This window comes from Mustelus asterias, unplaced genomic scaffold (genome assembly GCF_964213995.1).
Source record: "Mustelus asterias unplaced genomic scaffold, sMusAst1.hap1.1 HAP1_SCAFFOLD_2151, whole genome shotgun sequence".
NCBI classification, from domain to species: domain Eukaryota; kingdom Metazoa; phylum Chordata; class Chondrichthyes; order Carcharhiniformes; family Triakidae; genus Mustelus; species Mustelus asterias.
The window spans coordinates 1-17,586 of NW_027592096.1; the positions used below are offsets into that span (position 1 = coordinate 1).

The 17,586-nt window shown below is 45.4% G+C and overlaps 1 protein-coding gene across 1 annotated transcript in view; it reads left to right on the forward strand.

Annotated features, from left to right (window-relative positions):
• The first annotated feature begins 6,174 nt into the window (after nucleotides 1-6,174).
• Nucleotides 6,175-17,586, forward strand: part of LOC144489404 (uncharacterized) — a 42,115-nt gene continuing 30,703 nt past the window's right edge. Inside the window, exons 1-2 of the mRNA XM_078207240.1 lie at nucleotides 6,175-6,423; nucleotides 8,163-8,379. Coding sequence (XP_078063366.1) covers nucleotides 6,175-6,423; nucleotides 8,163-8,379 — 466 coding nt within the window. The remainder of the gene's footprint in view (nucleotides 6,424-8,162; nucleotides 8,380-17,586) is intronic.

Below are 17,586 nucleotides of genomic sequence, written 5' to 3' on the forward strand. Positions count from 1 at the left end.
ATCCACCCCCTCTCCACACACACACACACACACACACGGACTTGACAAGAAGAATGAACTCATGGTTGATCAATTCCTTCGAACTTTTAAAGCTTGTATGTTAATAGGAGGGGAAACTGAATAAATCCATTTGCACACATAATGTACCTGAATGGTCTCTTTCTGGTGTGACTGTGCTGCTGTCAATAGGGTAACTGACCACTTACATTCCAGAACTGACATTCTGCTGGGTCAGCACTGCCCTGTTTCCAAGACCAACATTGAGGGGCGGCAGGGTGGCTAGCACTGCTGTCTCACAGCGCCAGGGACCCGGGTTCGATTCCCAGCTTGGGTCACGATCTGTGTGGAGTCTGTACATTCTCCCCGTATCTGCATGGGTTTCCTCCCACAATCCAAAGATGTGCGGGTTAGGTGGATTGGCTATGCTAAAAATTGCCAGGGGAACTAGCTAGGGTAAATGCATGGGGTTACGGGGATAGGGTCTGGGTGGGATTGTGGTCAGTGCAGACTCGATGGGCTGAATGGGCTTCTTCTGCTCTGTAGGGTTCTATGATCCTTGAAATGCTATGAAATCAACTGCATAATTGAATAGTTTTTCTTCCAAAATTTTTGGGAGAAAATTCCCACCTGACTGTTCATGTTATTGGGTCAAGAAACTTGTTAATTTTAAAAATGTCCATGAATACTGCAGAGGCTTCTGCAACTCTTCCGATATTGTTTTTTGTTAACTCAGATTTTTCAAAAAGAGAATTGAAAGGAGAAATATGCGTGTTTTTATGAAGGGGAACAATATTGGGACTAATTGCATAATTCTTTGAAAATAAGCTGGCATTGACATGATGTGTCTCCTCATGAGCTGTTATTTCACGATTGTTAGATCAATGTCTCTACAACATTCCAAAATATCCAGTCCGAATTCTATCTCCGCAAATCAAGGTCGTGAACTACAGCATGATTACACAGTTTGAAATACTCTGCAGTCCCTTTGAGATGCTGAGTACTCTAGCTGTGATCTAGTTAGTTTTTTTAATAGTTCCAGGATAACCGCTCTCTCACCTCCCATTGATTCAGCATAATGGAAGCTGGGAATTGAAACCTGTCAGCATTTGAAAGATATTCACAAATAGTTGGAGGATTTCTTACACTTGGGATCTTTCTCTGTTCTGTCCACTCGAGGTGTTAGATAACAGACTTTCTCTTGTGAATATCCAGCTGGAGTATTGGGCCCTGATCTGTTTCCTTGTTCATCTTGTTGACTCTAAATATTGAATCTTGTGGTTTCAGACACCAGATAATCAAGCTCCCAACAATAGATTGTCTTTTACTGACTGTATTAACTACAGTGTATAGTTACCCCATTCAGAGAACAGGGAGAATGTTGGGGTAGACTCCTCCTGGTTCGAGTGTGTCGAAACTGTCAATGATTTTATTGTTTTCTGTGGATCCTCTACTGACGGGGAGTCAGATGTGGGATCAACATGGATATCCGTAGAACTGGCAGTTTATGATGTTGTTTTATAGTGCTCGGGGCGCGGGGTGGGGGCGGGGGGTGAACTCTGCAGCCAAACTACCTTTGGTCTTCCTCTGCTGCTGTTCCACCTCTGGTCTTGCTCTGCCACACTCCACTTCTGATCCTCCTCTGGACACCTCAGATGTTCAGAGTTTGGTGATGATGGTCCTTGAAACTGAACCAAATTTCAGTGCTGCCTCCACCTGTGCCGGTCGCCACAGTGTTTTCTCCAGAGAGGTGGTCCGCAGTGCAGAAGTTTGTAAGGATATATTTTGTGTGTCATTTGTACTGACCACTTTGATGTTGTTTGCCCTGAGACAGTCCCCCATCGGGAAACTTGAATACATTGGACTTGGTCTCTTGAAATAAGTCATGAATATGGATTGTTAATAAACTCCTATCCTGCTTCTTGTGCTGTCCCCATAATAAGAGCCTGCCGACCTGAAAATGACACATCAATCCCTTCTCTTTGTCCTTTAACAACTCCTTTACCAATGCTAATATTTCACCCCCAATGACATGAGCCCTTATCCTGTGCAACAATCTTGTGTATGGCATCTTATGAAATGGCTTTTAGAAATTCAATCATACAACATTCCCTGGTTCCCCTTTATCTAACCTTTTAGTTACATCCTCAACAAATTCTACTAGATTTGTCAAGTTCTTTCATAAACCAATGTTGACTTTGTCCAATCATGTTCTACTTTTCTAATTGCATTTTTACCACTTCCTTCATGATAGATGCCAATATTTTCCTGATGACTGATGTCAGGCTAAATAGCCTGTCATTCCCTGTTTCCTTTCTCCGGCTTTTCTTATTATTGGGATTACATTTTCCACTTTCCAATCCATTGGTACCACTGCAGAATCTAGAGAATTTTGGAAAATCACTGGCAGTGCTTCGAGTATCAGTGCAGTCACCTCTTCCCAGATCCTGGAATGCAGACCGTATGATCCAGGGGATTTGTCAGCTTTCTATCCCAGTAACAGGAGATGAATTAGTCTCCTCTCATCTTGGAGAAATCAAGGAGTTGGGATAAAATGATGGAAACAAAAGTGATTCATTGGACACCAAACCCAATGTTCAGAAACTCAGAATTCAGTCAGATTGAACATAGTTCAGTCCTGGGTCTGATTTTTAAAATTCATTCGTGGCACATGGACGTCGCTGGCTGGGCAGCATTTATTGCCCAATTCGTATTTGCCTTGAGAAGGTGGAGCTGCGCTGCCTTCTTGAATCACTGCAGTCCACATGCTATGGATTCATAGAATCATAGAATTCCTACAATACAGAAGGCGGCCATTCGGCCCATCGTGTCTGTTCCGACAGCAATCCCACCCAGGCCCTATTCCCATAACCCTGCTAATCCCCTTGACACTAAGGGGTAATTTAGCATAGCCAATCCACCTATTGTGGGTTGACCCACAATGCCGTTCGGGAGGGAATTCCAGGGTTTTGACCCAGTGACTGCGAAGGAATGGCGATTATATTTCCAAGTCAGAATGGTGAGTGACTGGGAGGGGAACTTGCAGGTGGTGGTGTTCCCATGTATCTGCTGCCCTTGTCCTTCTAGATGGAAGTAGTCGTGGGTTTTGAAGGTGCTGTCGAAGGATCTTTGGTGAATTGCTGCAGTGCATCTTGTAGATAGTAAACACTGCTGCTACTGAGCATCAGTGGTGGAGAGAGTGGATGTTGGTAGATGTGGTGCCAATCAAGCGGGCTGCTTTGTCCTGGATGGTGTTGAGCTTCTTGAGTGTTGTTGGAGCTGCACCCATCCAGGCAAGTGGGGAGTATTCCATCGCGCTCCTGACTTGTGCCTTGTAGATGGTGGACAGACTTTGGGGAGTCAGGAGGTGAGTTACTCGCTTCTGACCTGCTCTTGTAGTCATTGTGTTTATGTGGCGAGTTTCTGGTCAATGGTAACCCCAAGGATGTTGACAGTGAGGAAATCAGTGATGGTAACACCATTGAATGTCAAGGGCCGGTAGTTAGAGTGTCTCTTATTGGTGACTAACAGCAGAATCCAACCCCTGTAGTCACTTGTGAATTTGCTGATGTCTCAGCAGGTGGGATGACTGAGTGAGTCCCTTCCCACACTCGGAGCAGGAGAACGGTCTCTCCCCAGTGTGAACCCGCTGGTGTCTCTGCAGGGTGGATGAACGACTAAATTTCTTCCCACACGTGGAGCAGCTGAACGGTCTCTCCCCAGTGTGAACCTGCTGGTGTGTCAGATGCTGGGATGACGTAGTGAATCCTTTCCCACACGTGGAACAGACAAATGGTTTCTCTCCACTGTGAACACGATTGTGTTCAGCAAGGTGGGATGAACAAGTGAATCTCTTCCCACACTCAGAGCATGTGAATGGTCTCTCTCCTGTGTGCACACGGAGATGTTCAGTGAAGTTGGATGAACACCTGAATCTCTTCCCACATTCAGAACAGGTGAACGGTCTTTCCCCCATGTGCACTCGGAGGTGTTTTGAATGTTGCGATGAAGACGCAAATCTCTTCCCACACATGGAGCAGATGAACGGTCTCTCTCCTGTGTGAAGTCCCTGATGTTGAATTAAACACCCAGAGCTCCTAAGGCTTTTCCCACAGTCAAAGCATTTGAAAGGTTTCTCCTCAGTGTGAATTCGTTGGTGTGACACAAGGCTGGATGGCTGAGTGAATCCCTTCCCACAGTTGGAGCAGATGAACGGCCTCTCCCCAGTGTGACTGCGTCGATGAGTTTCTAGGTGGGATGGACAACTAAACCCCTTCCCACAGTCCCCACATTTCCACGGTTTCTCCATGGTGCCCTGGTGTCTCTCCAGGTTGGATGATCAGCTGAGGCCTCATCCACACACAGAACACATGTATCGTTTCTCCTCGCTGTGAATGGTGTGATTTTTTTTCAGGCTGTGTAACTGGTTAAACTCTTTCCACAGTCAGTTCACTGGAACACTCTCACTCGGGTGTGTCTGTGTCGGTGCTTTTCCAGTCACACTGATGTTTGAAATCTTTTCCCACAGATAGAACAGAAAAACATTTCTCCATCCATATTCAAAGGCCGAAGATATTCAGGTCCTGATGAATCGAGTGACTCTGTCAGATCTCAATGTGATGTTTGGTTTGGATTTCCCGTCTGAAAATTCTCCAGTGTGAATGCCCTGTAAAAGGACATTACACAAATGATTCACTGTAAGTACAGGCATAAATCCAAAACTGACAACTCTAGTTTCTTTGGAATATTTTTTCCTCTCTTGTTCTCCAAGTTGCTGACACAACTCACAAAGTAAATCACATTCCACAAACTGTCCCTCCTCCCAATGTGATTCACTGGATTTCAGTGCAATCTCCATCATTTCCTTTCTCCTCCCAGTTTTCTCCTTTCCTTTATTCTGCCTGGGTTCAATTCTCCAGCTGCTGAGTGAAGAATGAGAATAAAATCAATGAGTGAATAATTATCTCTCCGATCACTGGGACCATGAAGTCCCACCCACTCTCTACTCCCACACCAAGAAAGTTGTGCATGCGCTCTGCCACTCATCAAACTAGGATGGTAACTGTTAACCTGGGCCTGTCCCCATAAAGCCCCAGCGCTGTAAACTCAGGAATTTGATATTCTTATTGCAAGTTCCATACATCACCTGTTTCTGAAGCTTCCCAGCCGACCCACAGCTCCAATTCCCCCCCTGCACCAAAATCTCCTCCTACTATCTGAGCCACCTGTTCCTCCTCAGTCCACCTCCACCAACCTCACTGAGCGTGCTCAGAGCACAGTGCCATCCCAGTTTGGTGCACTAGGCTCCTGGAGTTATTGACGGTGGACCTTCAGCATGCCTTTTGTCTCATGTCTTTTTGAAATCCAAGTACACAACACCCACTGGTCGCCCTTCATCTACCCGATGAGTCACAGCCTCAAAAAACCCAAAGAACCTTATCAAGCACAATTTTTCTTTTGTAATACCATGCTACTTGTTTGATCATACTCATATTTCCTAAGTGCATACGGAATTAAGTAAAAAAGTCTTACTACAATTTTACAGTGCAATGGTAAATCCTCACCTAGAGTAGTGTGTGCAATTTTGGTCTCCTTACCCAAGGAAGGCCATACCTCTTGTCCTAGCGGAAATCCATTTTGATATATACTTTTTCAAGCTCCTCCTTCCCTCCACTACCTCCCCGCCCAAGCACCAGTCTCTAACGTCTTCGCATGTTTTGCTTTGAGAGAACATTAACCTTTATTCGTTGATGAACACAGTCTGCAAACTGACCTTTACGCCACTATTAAGACTGCCTTAGTCTTTAACACTACCATTAGCACTTCCGTTGTCTTGTGTCCATGACATATTTGTTAAATCTCTCCTGATCTACTTTCACTGACCTTCTATTTTGCTCCACCCTCTCCAACAATATAACAGCCGTGACATTTCTACCTCTCTTCAGTCCTAAAATCCACTCATGATTCTCACCTTCTACAGACAGGGTCACTGCGCATGCGCATTGCTGCCACCAAGATGGCGGCCGTGTCCCGGGTCTGTCATTAAAAAAAGTCGTAGCGTCTCTTACTGACAACGTAGAACTGATAGCTTCTTATTTGGATTGTGAATCCTCCAGAAGGTGTTTATGAAACTTCCCAGTCCACTCACCGGCTCTGTTCCTCTCCTGTCCGGAGCTCATGTCTCCTCACAAACACCACGACACCGCCTCCATTCCATTCGCCTACACAGCGTCCACTCCACGCCTGCGCAGCGGGCACCATCAGTCAGACTACGACCCCGCCCCTCCTTCACTCCGATTGGTTGGAGGACCAGCCGCTCCCGCTCGGTCATCCAGCCCCGCCCACTCTCATTGTTCTGGAATCTCACTCTGCCGCTTCCGGCTTCAGCCCAGCAGCAACTTCAACCAAAGACCCAACTGGGAAAAGGTGAATATTTCCGCATGTTTAAAATCAGTAATGAAGTCATTAAATAGAAATTGATAAAAGCAAAATACTGCGGATGCTGGAATCTGAAACAAAAACACAAAATGCTGAAAATCTCAGCAGGTCTGACAGTATCTGTGTAGAGTGGAAAGACAGTAAGAAGTCTCACACCAGGTTAAAGTCCAACAGGTTTATTTGGCAGCAAAATCCACTAGCTTTCAGAGCGCTGCTCCTTCGTCAGGTAAGTGGGAGTTCTGTTCACAAACAGGGCATATAAAGACACAAACTCAATTTACAAAATAATGGTTGGAATGCGAATCTTTATAGGTAATCAAGTCTTCAAGGCCCAGGCAAGTCGTGGGGGTTACAGATAATGTGACAAGATCCCGATTGAGGCCGTCCTCATGTGTGCGGAACTTGGATATCAGTCTCTGTTCAGCACTGATAGCCAAGTTCCGCACACATGAGGACGGCCTCAATCGGGATCTTGGGTTCATGTCACATTATCTCTAACCCCCACGACTTACCTGGGCTTGCAAAATCTCACTAACTGTCCTGTCTGGAGATAATACACATCTCTTTAACCTGTGCTTAACGCTCTCTCCACTCTCATTGTCTGTACCTTTAAGACTTGATTACCTATAAAGATTCGCATTCCAACCATTATTTTGTAAATTGAGTTTGTGTCTTTATATGCCCTGTTTGTGAACAGAACTCCCACTTACCTGACGAAGGAGCAGCGCTCCGAAAGCCAGTGGATTTTGCTACCAAATAAACCTGTTGGACTTTAACCTGGTGTTGTGAGACTTCATAGAATCATAGAAACCCTACAGTGCAGAAGGAGGCCATTCGGCCCATCGAGTCTGCACCGACCACAATCCCACCCAGGCCCTACCCCTTTTTACTGTGTTTACCCCAGTCCAACGCCAGCATCTCCACACCAGAGAGAAAAGAGCCAACGTTTTGAGTCCAGATGACCCTTCGTTAAATTGTTGTGAGCTGCATTATTTGTTAGAATGAGAGTGACGGAGTGGGATTGATCCACAGCCAGTGTCACCAGTTTGAGGACAGGAGGGGAGAGAATCTGGAGAGAAGAAAAGAATCAGGAGAAGACTAGAAACTCAATCTGGAGCAATGAGCAGAGAGCGAAAAGCGTGTGTGGGGCACAGAATTGTTAGCTCTGAATTTCTGTCCTGTACTTACACTGATAACTTCTGTAAACTCCTTTTGCAGGGAGTTCGAGGGAGAGAAGTTCCAGATGGGAAAGTCAGAACAAACATCATATCAAAATCTGACAGTCACTTGATTCATCAGGACCTGAATATCATCGACTTCTGAATGTGGAAGGAGAAATGTTTGTTCTATCTGTGGGGAAAGATTTTAAACGTCAGTGTGACTGAAAAAGCACTGAGACACACACTCACCTGAGTGAGAGTGTTCCAGTGAACTGACTGTGGAAAGAGCTTTAACCAGTTACACAGCCTGAAAAAACATCATACCATTCACAGTGCGGAGAAATGTACATGTGTTCTGTGTGAGGCTCCAACTGATCATCCAACCTGGAGAGACAAATTAATAATTGAATCACGGAGAAAGCGTGGACATATGGTGATTGTGGGATGGGATTAATTTTCCCTTTTAAACTGGGACATGATCAATGCAGTCACACTGGGGAGGGACCTTTCACCTTCTCCATGTGTGGAGATGGATTTACTCAGTTATCCAGTCTGTTGACACGCCAGCCAGTTCATACCCAGGAGAGGCCGTTCAGATGTTCCACATGTGGGAAGGACTCATATGACCTCCTGGCTCATGAGCAAGTTCACACTGAGGAGAGCGCATTCACCAGGCCTGTGTGTGGCAACGGATTCACTCAGTCATGCCAGCTCACTGAACATCAACATGTACACAGTGATCAGAGACTTTTTAAATGTTCTGACTGCGAGAAGAGCTTGAAAAGCAAGAAGTATCTGCAAATACACCAGCGACTTCACACTGGGAAAGAGACTGTTCATCTGCTCTGAGTGTGGGAAGAGATTTGTTCAGTCATTTGACTTGCTAATGCACCAGTGACGTCACACTGGGGTGAGGCCATTCACTTGCTGTGTGTGTGAAAAGGGATTCACTCAACCCCACCAGCGAGTTCACACTGAGGAGAGGCCATTTATTTGCTGTGTGTGTGGGAAGGGATTCACTCAGACATCCCACCTTGTGACACACCAGCGAGTTCACACTGGGAACAGACCATTCATCTGCTCTGAGTGTGGGAAGGGATTCACTCAGTCATACCAGCTTCTGTTGCACCAGCGAGTTCACATTGGAGAGAGGCCATTCACCTGCTCCACGTGTGCTAATGAATTCATTCAGTCATCAGACAGTCTGGTGCACCAACAAGTTCATACTAAGGGGAGGCCATTCACCTGCTCCGTATGTGGGAAGGGATTCACTCAGTCATCCCATCTGCTGAGGCACCAGTGAGTTCACACTGGGGAGAGGCCGTTCACCTGCTCAATGTGTGGGAAGGGATTCAATCAGTCATCACACCCTGTGACACACCAGCAAGTTCACAAATGACTGCAAGAATTAGATTCTGCTTTTAATCATATTGAAGACTAAATGTGTGGGTTAATCTTGATGTGTGTAAGAAAGCCACTCTCTTCCATGGTTTAGAGCTCCTAGATATGGAACAGAAGCTCCTTTACAACTATGTTTAGAGTCAGGAAGAATGCTGGAAACATGATGTCAAATCAGAGATTGGTGTAAAACTGGGATCTGTTCCTGACTGAAAGTAAAATGGTAAGAAGTCTCACAACACCAGGTTAAAGACCAAATAAACCTGTTGGACTTTAACCTGGTGTTGTGAGACTTCTTACCATGTTCACCCCAGTCCAACGCCGGCATCTCCACATCAAAAGTAAAACGGCAGGTTTAACTTTACAGTCTGAAAATAGTGATAGAAACTGACTGTTGAAATCTGTCAACATTAGAAAACTATTTATAAATAATTTGAGGGTTCTTTACAGTTGGGATCTTTCTCTGTTCTGTCCACTCAGGGTATTAGATAACAGACTTTCTCCTTGAATATCCAGCTGGAGTATTTGGCCCTGATGTGTTTCTTTGTTCATCTTATTGACTCTAAATATTGAGCCTTGTGGTTTCAGACACCAGGTAATCAAATTCCCAACAACAGATTGTCTTTTATTGACTTTATTAACAGCACTGCAATAATACAGACAGAGTAATTCCTCACATGGTTCCAGTACTCAGTGAAGTACTTTTTTTAAATTCATTCATGGGATGTGGATGTCACTGACTTGGCCAGCATTTATTACCCACCCTAATTACCCTTGAACTGAGTAGTTTGCTGGGCCATTGCAGAGGGCATTTAAGAGTCAACCACATTGCTGTGGATCTGGAGTCAAAGATGTGCCAGACCAGGTAAGGACGGCAGATTTCCTTCCCTAAACACATTAGTGAACCAGATGGGGTTTTTTTACAACAATCGACAACAGTTTCCTGGTCATGAGACTTTTAACTCCAGATTTTTATTGAATTCAGATTTCACCACCTGCCGTGGTGGGATTCGAACCCTGGTCCCCAAAGTATTACCTGGGACTCTTGATTACTAGTCCAGCGACAATATCACTACGCCACTGCCTGCCTTTTATATGAAATTTATATGCATCTCCGAGCCTGTAATGGTGTATTGGTCTGTAATTTTAACAATCTAATTCAATATTCCTTCTGTAATATCCTGTCTACCACTTTCCTGTTACCTGATGAATTTGTTAATTGTTATTATCACTGGATTGTCACAGTTTCCATGTGTTTAACATGATTAGTTAGTCTGTACCTGAATTTTATGATTTTTTAATGCAAGTTACACAGCAATTCAGCCTATTGGCTGTGAGCCTGTTCCTTGAATGAAATATCATTCGACTTAAAATTTACCCAGTCTGGAGAACAGAGATAATACAGTGGATTCAGAACTCTCTCCTCCCCAGCTCTGATCGAACAAGCTGCAGTTACACTGGAGATATTTATGTTTAAATTGTTCACTACAGTTGTGATCTGACCCTGTTCAAACTGTAACCAGAATGATATCTGTGCATTGTTCTGAGTGTGAGCACAAGAACGTGTCACTGTCACAAACAGATACCATTTCCTTTGTTCACACCTCCACACAAATACCAGCCCTTTACACACTCCTTTTCTACACAACCACAGCAACATGAGCAAGGATGTGAGGCTCATTACTATTCATCCACATTTCATAACAGCAAAGGCTCCACAGTACAGGAGCACACTGACCGTATAAGAGCCTCATCAGCCTGCAGGCTCCTGTTAAATACAGAGCAGTACAGGAACACACTGACAGTGTAACACAGCCTCATAAGCCTACAGGCTCCTGTTAAATACAGAGCAGTACAGCAGTACATCAGTGACAAAAACGGTTGATGAAGGAAGGGCCGTGGATGTCGTCTATATGGATTTCAGTAAGGCATTTGACAAAGTCCCACATGGCAGGTTGGTTAAGAAGGTTAAGGCTCATGGGATACAAGGAGAAGTGGCAAGATGGGTGGAGAACTGGCTTGGCCATAGGAGACAGAGGGTAGTGGTCGAAGGGTCTTTTTCCGGCTGGAGGTCTGTGACCAGTGGTGTTCCGCAGGGCTCTGTACTGGGACCTCTGCTATTTGTGATATATATAAATGATTTGGAAGAAGGTGTAACTGGTGTAATCAGCAAGTTTGCGGATGACATAAAGATGACTGGAATTGCGGATAGCGAAGAGCATTGTCGGGCAATACAGCAGGATATAGATAGGCTGGAAAATTGGGCGGAGAGGTGGCAGATGGAGTTTAATCCGGATAAATGCGAAGTGATGCATTTTGGAAGAAATAATGTAGGGAGGAGTTATACAATAAATGGCAGAGTCATCAGGAGTATAGAAACACAGAGGGACCTAGGTGTGCAAGTCCACAAATCCTTGAAGGTGGCAACACAGGTGGAGAAGGTGGTGAAGAAGGCATATGGTATGCTTGCCTTTATAGGACGGGGTATAGAGTATAAAAGCTGGAGTCTGATGATGCAGCTGTATAGAACGCTGGTTAGGCCACATTTGGAGTACTGCGTCCAGTTCTGGTCGCCGCACTACCAGAAGGACGTGGAGGCATTGGAGAGAGTGCAGAGAAAGTTTACCAGGATGTTGCCTGGTATGGAGGGTCTAAGCTATGAGGAGAGATTGGGTAGACTGGGGTTGTTCTCCTTGGAAAGACGGAGAATGAGGGGAGATCTAATAGAGGTATACAAGATTATGAAGGGTATAGATAGGGTGAACAGTGGGAAGCTTTTTCCCAGGTCGGAGGTGACGATCACGAGGGGTCATGGGCTCAAGGTGAGAGGGGCGAGGTATAACTCAGACATCAGAGGGACATTTTTTACACAGAGGGTGGTGGGGGCCTGGAATGCGCTGCCAAGTAGGGTGGTGGAGGCAGGCACGCTGACATCGTTTAAGACTTACCTGGATAGTCACATGAGCAGCCTGGGAATGGAGGGATACAAACGATTGGTCTAGTTGGACCAAGGAGCGGCACAGGCTTGGAGGGCCGAAGGGCCTGTTTCCTGTGCTGAACTGTTCTTTGTTGTTCTAGCAGCACACTGACAGTGTAAGAGTCTCATTAGTCTGCAGGCTACTGTTAAGTACAGAGCAGTACATCAGCACACTGACAGTTAACACTGTTTCAGAGGCCTGCAGGCTCTTGTTAAAAACAGAGAAGTGCAGGAACACACTGACAGTGTAACACAGTCTCATCAGCCTGCAGGCTCCTGTTAAATAGAGCTGCACAGGAACACACTGACAATGTAACACAGTCTCATCAGCCTGCAGGCTCCTGTTAAATACAGAGCGGCACAGGAACACACTGACCGTGTGACACTGACTCATCAGCCTGCAGGCTCCTGTTAAATACAGAGCGGCACAGGAACACACTGACAGTGTAACACAGTCTCATCAGCCTGCAGGCTCCTGTTAAATACAGAGCGGCACAGGAACACACTGACAGTGTAACACAGTCTCATCAGCCTGCAGGCTCCTGTTAAATACAGAGCGGCACAGGAACACACTGACCGTGTGACACTGACTCATCAGCCTGCAGGCTCCTGTTAAATTTGCTGAGACGATTTCAATTTAAACCAGGTTTGCAGGCATCATGTTCCATTCACACATCAAAGAAGAGAGAGATGTTTTGGGACAGGGGTGAAGTCCAAGCAGACTTGTTTTTGGCTTTTTTGATCACAGGACTGTGACCGATAACTTCCCTGGATCCCAGCGCCAGGAAAGACACTCTGGAAAATATGGGAGCTTAGAATTGTCCATGAGAATAACCAAAGGCGTGAGAACTGAAATAATCTAGAGTTCGAAATGAGAAAAGGCCCCAAAATGAAGCTGGTAGCAGGACATCAAGTCTCCTCTTCCATTGGAGAAATATTAACACAGCACTGCGCATTTCCATAAAAACTGACTTAGTGACATTTATCTAGAATATCAATAACTCCTAGAACAGGGTTGGAGTTTAACATGAGCAGAAACACACAATGGAAGTGATTGACAGAATCCCACCCTTGCACAGAAACTTACTGATGTCTCAATAGGTGTGGTGACTGAATAAGTCCCTTCCCACAGACAGAGCAGGTGAGCATCCACTCTTCAACACGAATGCATTGGTGTGTCTGCAACTCACTTTTCTCTCATTCGTAATGTTTAAAAAGTAATTTTTCAGTGTGAACATGTTGATGCAAACTGAGAGTGTCTAACCGAGTGAATTCCTTCCCACACTTGGAGCAAGGGAACGGCCTCTCCCCAGTGTGAACTCGCTGATGCCTCAGCAGAGTGGATGACTGAATGAATCCTTTCCCACACACTGAGCAGGTGAACGGCCTTTTTCCTGTGTGAGTCTGCTGGTGTCTCATCAGGGTGGCTGACTGAGTGAATCCCTTCCCACACACAGAGCAGATGAATGGCCTCTCTCCAGTGTGTGTGTGTTGGTGTTGTTTCAAGTGCTTTTTGCTCTTAAAGCTCTTCTCACAGTTGGAACATTTTAAATGTCTCTTATTGGAATGAGAGCGTTGGTGTGACTGCAGGTGTTGTGACTGAACAAAACCTTTTCCACACACACAGCAGATGAACGGTCTCTCTCCTGTGTGACTGCGACGATGAGTTTCGAGATGGGAAGGATAATTGAATCCCTTCCCACATTTCCAAGGTTTCTCCATAGTGCCAGTGTCCTTGTGTCTCTCCAGGTTGGATGATCAGTTGAAGTCTTGTCCACACACAGAACATATGTACAGTTTCTCCCAGCTGTGAATGGTGTGATGTTTTTTCAGGCTGTGTAACTGGTTTAAGCTTTTTCCACAGTCAGTTCACTGGAACACTCTCACTCGGGTGTGTGTGTGTCTCAGTGCTTTTCCAGTCACACTGATGTTTGAAATCTTCTCCTCCAGGCAGAACAGACAAACATTTCTCCTTCCACATTCAAAGTCTCAGGATATTCAGGTCCTAATAAATCGATACTCAGTCTGATTTTTATGTGATGTTTCCTCACCTCACCTGTAAAAGGAGTTAACAAAAATCGTCACAGTCAATCGAGATAGAAATTCAGTCCAAAGATGTGCGGGTTAGGTTGATTGGCCATGCAAAAAAAAAAATTGCCCTTCGTGTCCTGAGATGTGTAGTTTAGAGGGATTAGTGGGTAAATATGTAGGGATTTGGGGGTAGGGCCTGGGTGGGATTGTGGTCGGTGCAGACTCAATGGGCCGAATGGCCTCTTTCTGTACTGTAGGGTTTCTATGATTTCTATGAAATTCTGAACAGACAATTCTAGTTTCTCTGGAACTTTTTTTCCTCTCTCATTCCCCCAAATCTGTAAATCCCCGTCCCACACATTCTCCCTCCTCCCTGGGCTGAAATCCAAACCCATCTCACCATTTCTTTCCTCCACTCCCAGTTTTCTCCCTCCCTCTCCTCTGTCTGGGTTCAGTTCTCCAGCTCCTGTCTGCTGACTGACAGTAAAACCAATGGGTCTTATTGGAGGTGTTGGGGCCTCCAGCGGGTGTTTGTGAATCCTCCCCGCCCACCTCCCAGGGTTTCCTTCCTTCCCAGAGATCCGAGTCCTCATTGATTTGAAGCCAAAGTGTAACCTCTTATTTATTGTCCCCCTCCCCCATCCTCTGATGTGAACCATCCTCCAGTGGCTGAGCCAGGATGGGGCCGTTAACCTGGGCCTGTTCCCGGGAGGGAGGGAGGGAGAAACCCCGCAGCTGCAAACCAGGGAGCTGACAATGATTCTGAAGGGTTTGCGGATCCACAAAGTGTTTCCAAATCCTCCCCAGTGTCCAGCCGCCGGCTCCAGCGCTCCCCCCCCCCCTGGGCCTGTCCCCGCAGTAAAGCCGGGGCCTGCGGCCTGGGCCAGAAGTTGGTGCCGCGGTTTCCATTCCGACCCTGTGCTCGCTGTCTCCTCCCGAACCTTCCCTGGTACCATGACTGACACTGAGCATGGTCAGAGTGCACACTGCGCCTGCGCACCTGCACTCACTGATAGAGGACATTCTACAGCGCGGGGGACGCTGGGTAAACCCGCCGGCATTGATGACTCAGGTTGATGATGGACAGTTTAAACATTCGTATTCGGTTCGAATTCCCAATGGAGAAGCGCATTACAAAATCAGTATTTATATCATATGGAAACCCCTAAACCTGAACCAACTTCCCTGATGGGCACAATTCACCCTCACCCGCGCCATATTTTCTTTGGAGTCCACAACTAAATCCACAACCTGGCAGGGGTGACCTCTTTTTAGATCAAACCAAATGAACAAACTCAAATTAAGTGAGGACAAAGTAAAAGGGACAGCTCCCCAAAAGGAGGGGGAAACAGCCCGAACAAAAATCAAAGTACAAATGAAACTTAAAGGCATCAAATTAAAATGTGATTATCAGGGTCAATAACACACCCCAACCCCTGCGGTGCCAACGGGCACGGGAGGCGTCAACCGCGCCTGTGGACACTGCATGCTCCCTCTCCAGGGACCTGGCAGGGGTGAAACCATGATCAAGCAGGTGGTTTGTCCAGGACGAGGCTATCCCATTGCACTCTGGGTGTGCTGATGCCTGTGATGTGCCCAAATATTCGATATTTGATTCCAAATTTTGTGGTAGTTCACACACAAAAAAAGAAAAAAAAGTTCATAACCTCCTTGCACTGTTTGTTGGAGTTGAGGAGACAGTGAGGAAGGAGATTGCTTCAAGATGAACTAACCCGTGTTTGGGATAGTAAAAACTCACCTTACAATGTGTTTAAATACAAAGCTTATTTACTTGACTTTTACCCAGAATATTAGCATTCATAAGTGGTCTGGAGTTTATTAACTTCAGCAGAAACAGACCATGATAAGCAATAATAAAACCAGAAAAGTGCTGGAAAAAAAACAGCGGTCTGACATTATCTGTTAATATTTCAAGTCCATTTGGCTCTTCAGAGTTCACCCAGAGTTCACGTTAACTCTGTTTCTCGCTCCATGGATGCTGCCAGACCTGTTGATTTTATTTTAGCATTTTCTGGTTTTATTTCAGCTTTCCAACAACTGTAGTATTTCTGCTTTTATTTTACAATCCCAATAAGCATTGTGCGCTCCTGGATGTGATTAACAGCAGAATTCAATCATTGTAGTTTCTTGTGAACTCGCTGGTGTCTCAGCTGAGTGGATGACAGAGTGAATCCATTCCCATACATGGTACAGGTGAATGATCTCTCCTTAGTGTGTGAGTGCTGGTGCACAGTTGGTTCGTCTGATATCTGAAGCCAGTCCATAATAAGATATTAAAAAGACTCAATGCAGCATGTTTAAAGAACAAAGAATAGTACTGCACAGGAACAGACCCTTCGGCCCTCCAAGCCTGCGCCAATCACATTGTCCTATCGAGACCAACTGCTTATATCTCTCTATTCCTCATTTGTTCATATGCCTATCAAGATAAGTTCTTAAGTGTGACTAACATAACTGCCTCAACCACCTCACTTGGCAATGCATTCCAGGCCCCCAACCTCTGTGTAAAAGAGTTCCTCCGCACATCTCCACTGAATCTTTTCCCCCCTTATCTTGAACTTGTGCCCCCTTGTAATTGTCATTTCTGCCCTGGGAAAAAGCTTCCAACTATTCACTCTATCTATACCACTCATAATTTTATAAACTTCTATCAAGTCGCCCTCTGTCTTTCCAAGTAGAACAATCCCAGTTTATTCAATCTTTCCTTATAGCTAATACCCTCCATACCAGATAACATCCTGGCAAACTTTTTCTGTACTCTCTCCAAAGCCTTCACGTCCTTCTGGTAGTGTGGTGACCAGAATTGGACACAGTATTCCAAATTTTTCCAGCTTATCTATATCCTGCTGTATTTTCTGACAATCTTCATCACTATCCGCAACTCCACCAAGCTTAGTATCATCTGCTGCAAACTTGCTAATCAGAGCATTTTCTTCCAAGTCATTTATATATATTACAAACTTCATTAACATAAAGATGACTAATTTGATTATCAAAAACATTAGCCTCTGAAGTTTATCAACAGAAACTCACCCCAATGAACACAGTTCAGTCATTGAGGTCACAGAGTCACAGAGGTTTACAGCATAGCCCTTCAGCCCAACTTGTCCATGCTGCCCCCTTTTTTTGAAACCACTAAGCTAGTCCCTATTGCCCATGTTTGGCCCAAATCCCTCTGTGTCCACAGAATCATAGAGGTTGACAGCATGGAAACAGGCCATTCGGCCCAACTTGTCCATGCTGCCCTTTTTTTAAACCCCGAAGCTAGTCCCAATTGCCCGCATTTGGCCCAGATCCCTCTGTACCCATTTTACCCATGTAACTGTCTAATCGCTTTTTAAAAGACAAAATTGTACCCGCCTCTACTAATACCTCTGGCAGCTTGTTCCAGACACTCACCGCCCTCTGTGTGAAAGAAACTGCCCCTCTGTACCCTTTTGTATCCCTCCACTCTCATCTTAAACCTGTGTGCTCTACTTTTAGACTCCCCTGTCTTTGGGAAAAGATATTGACTTTCTGCCTGATCTGTGCCCCTCATTATTTTATAGACCTCTATAAGATCAC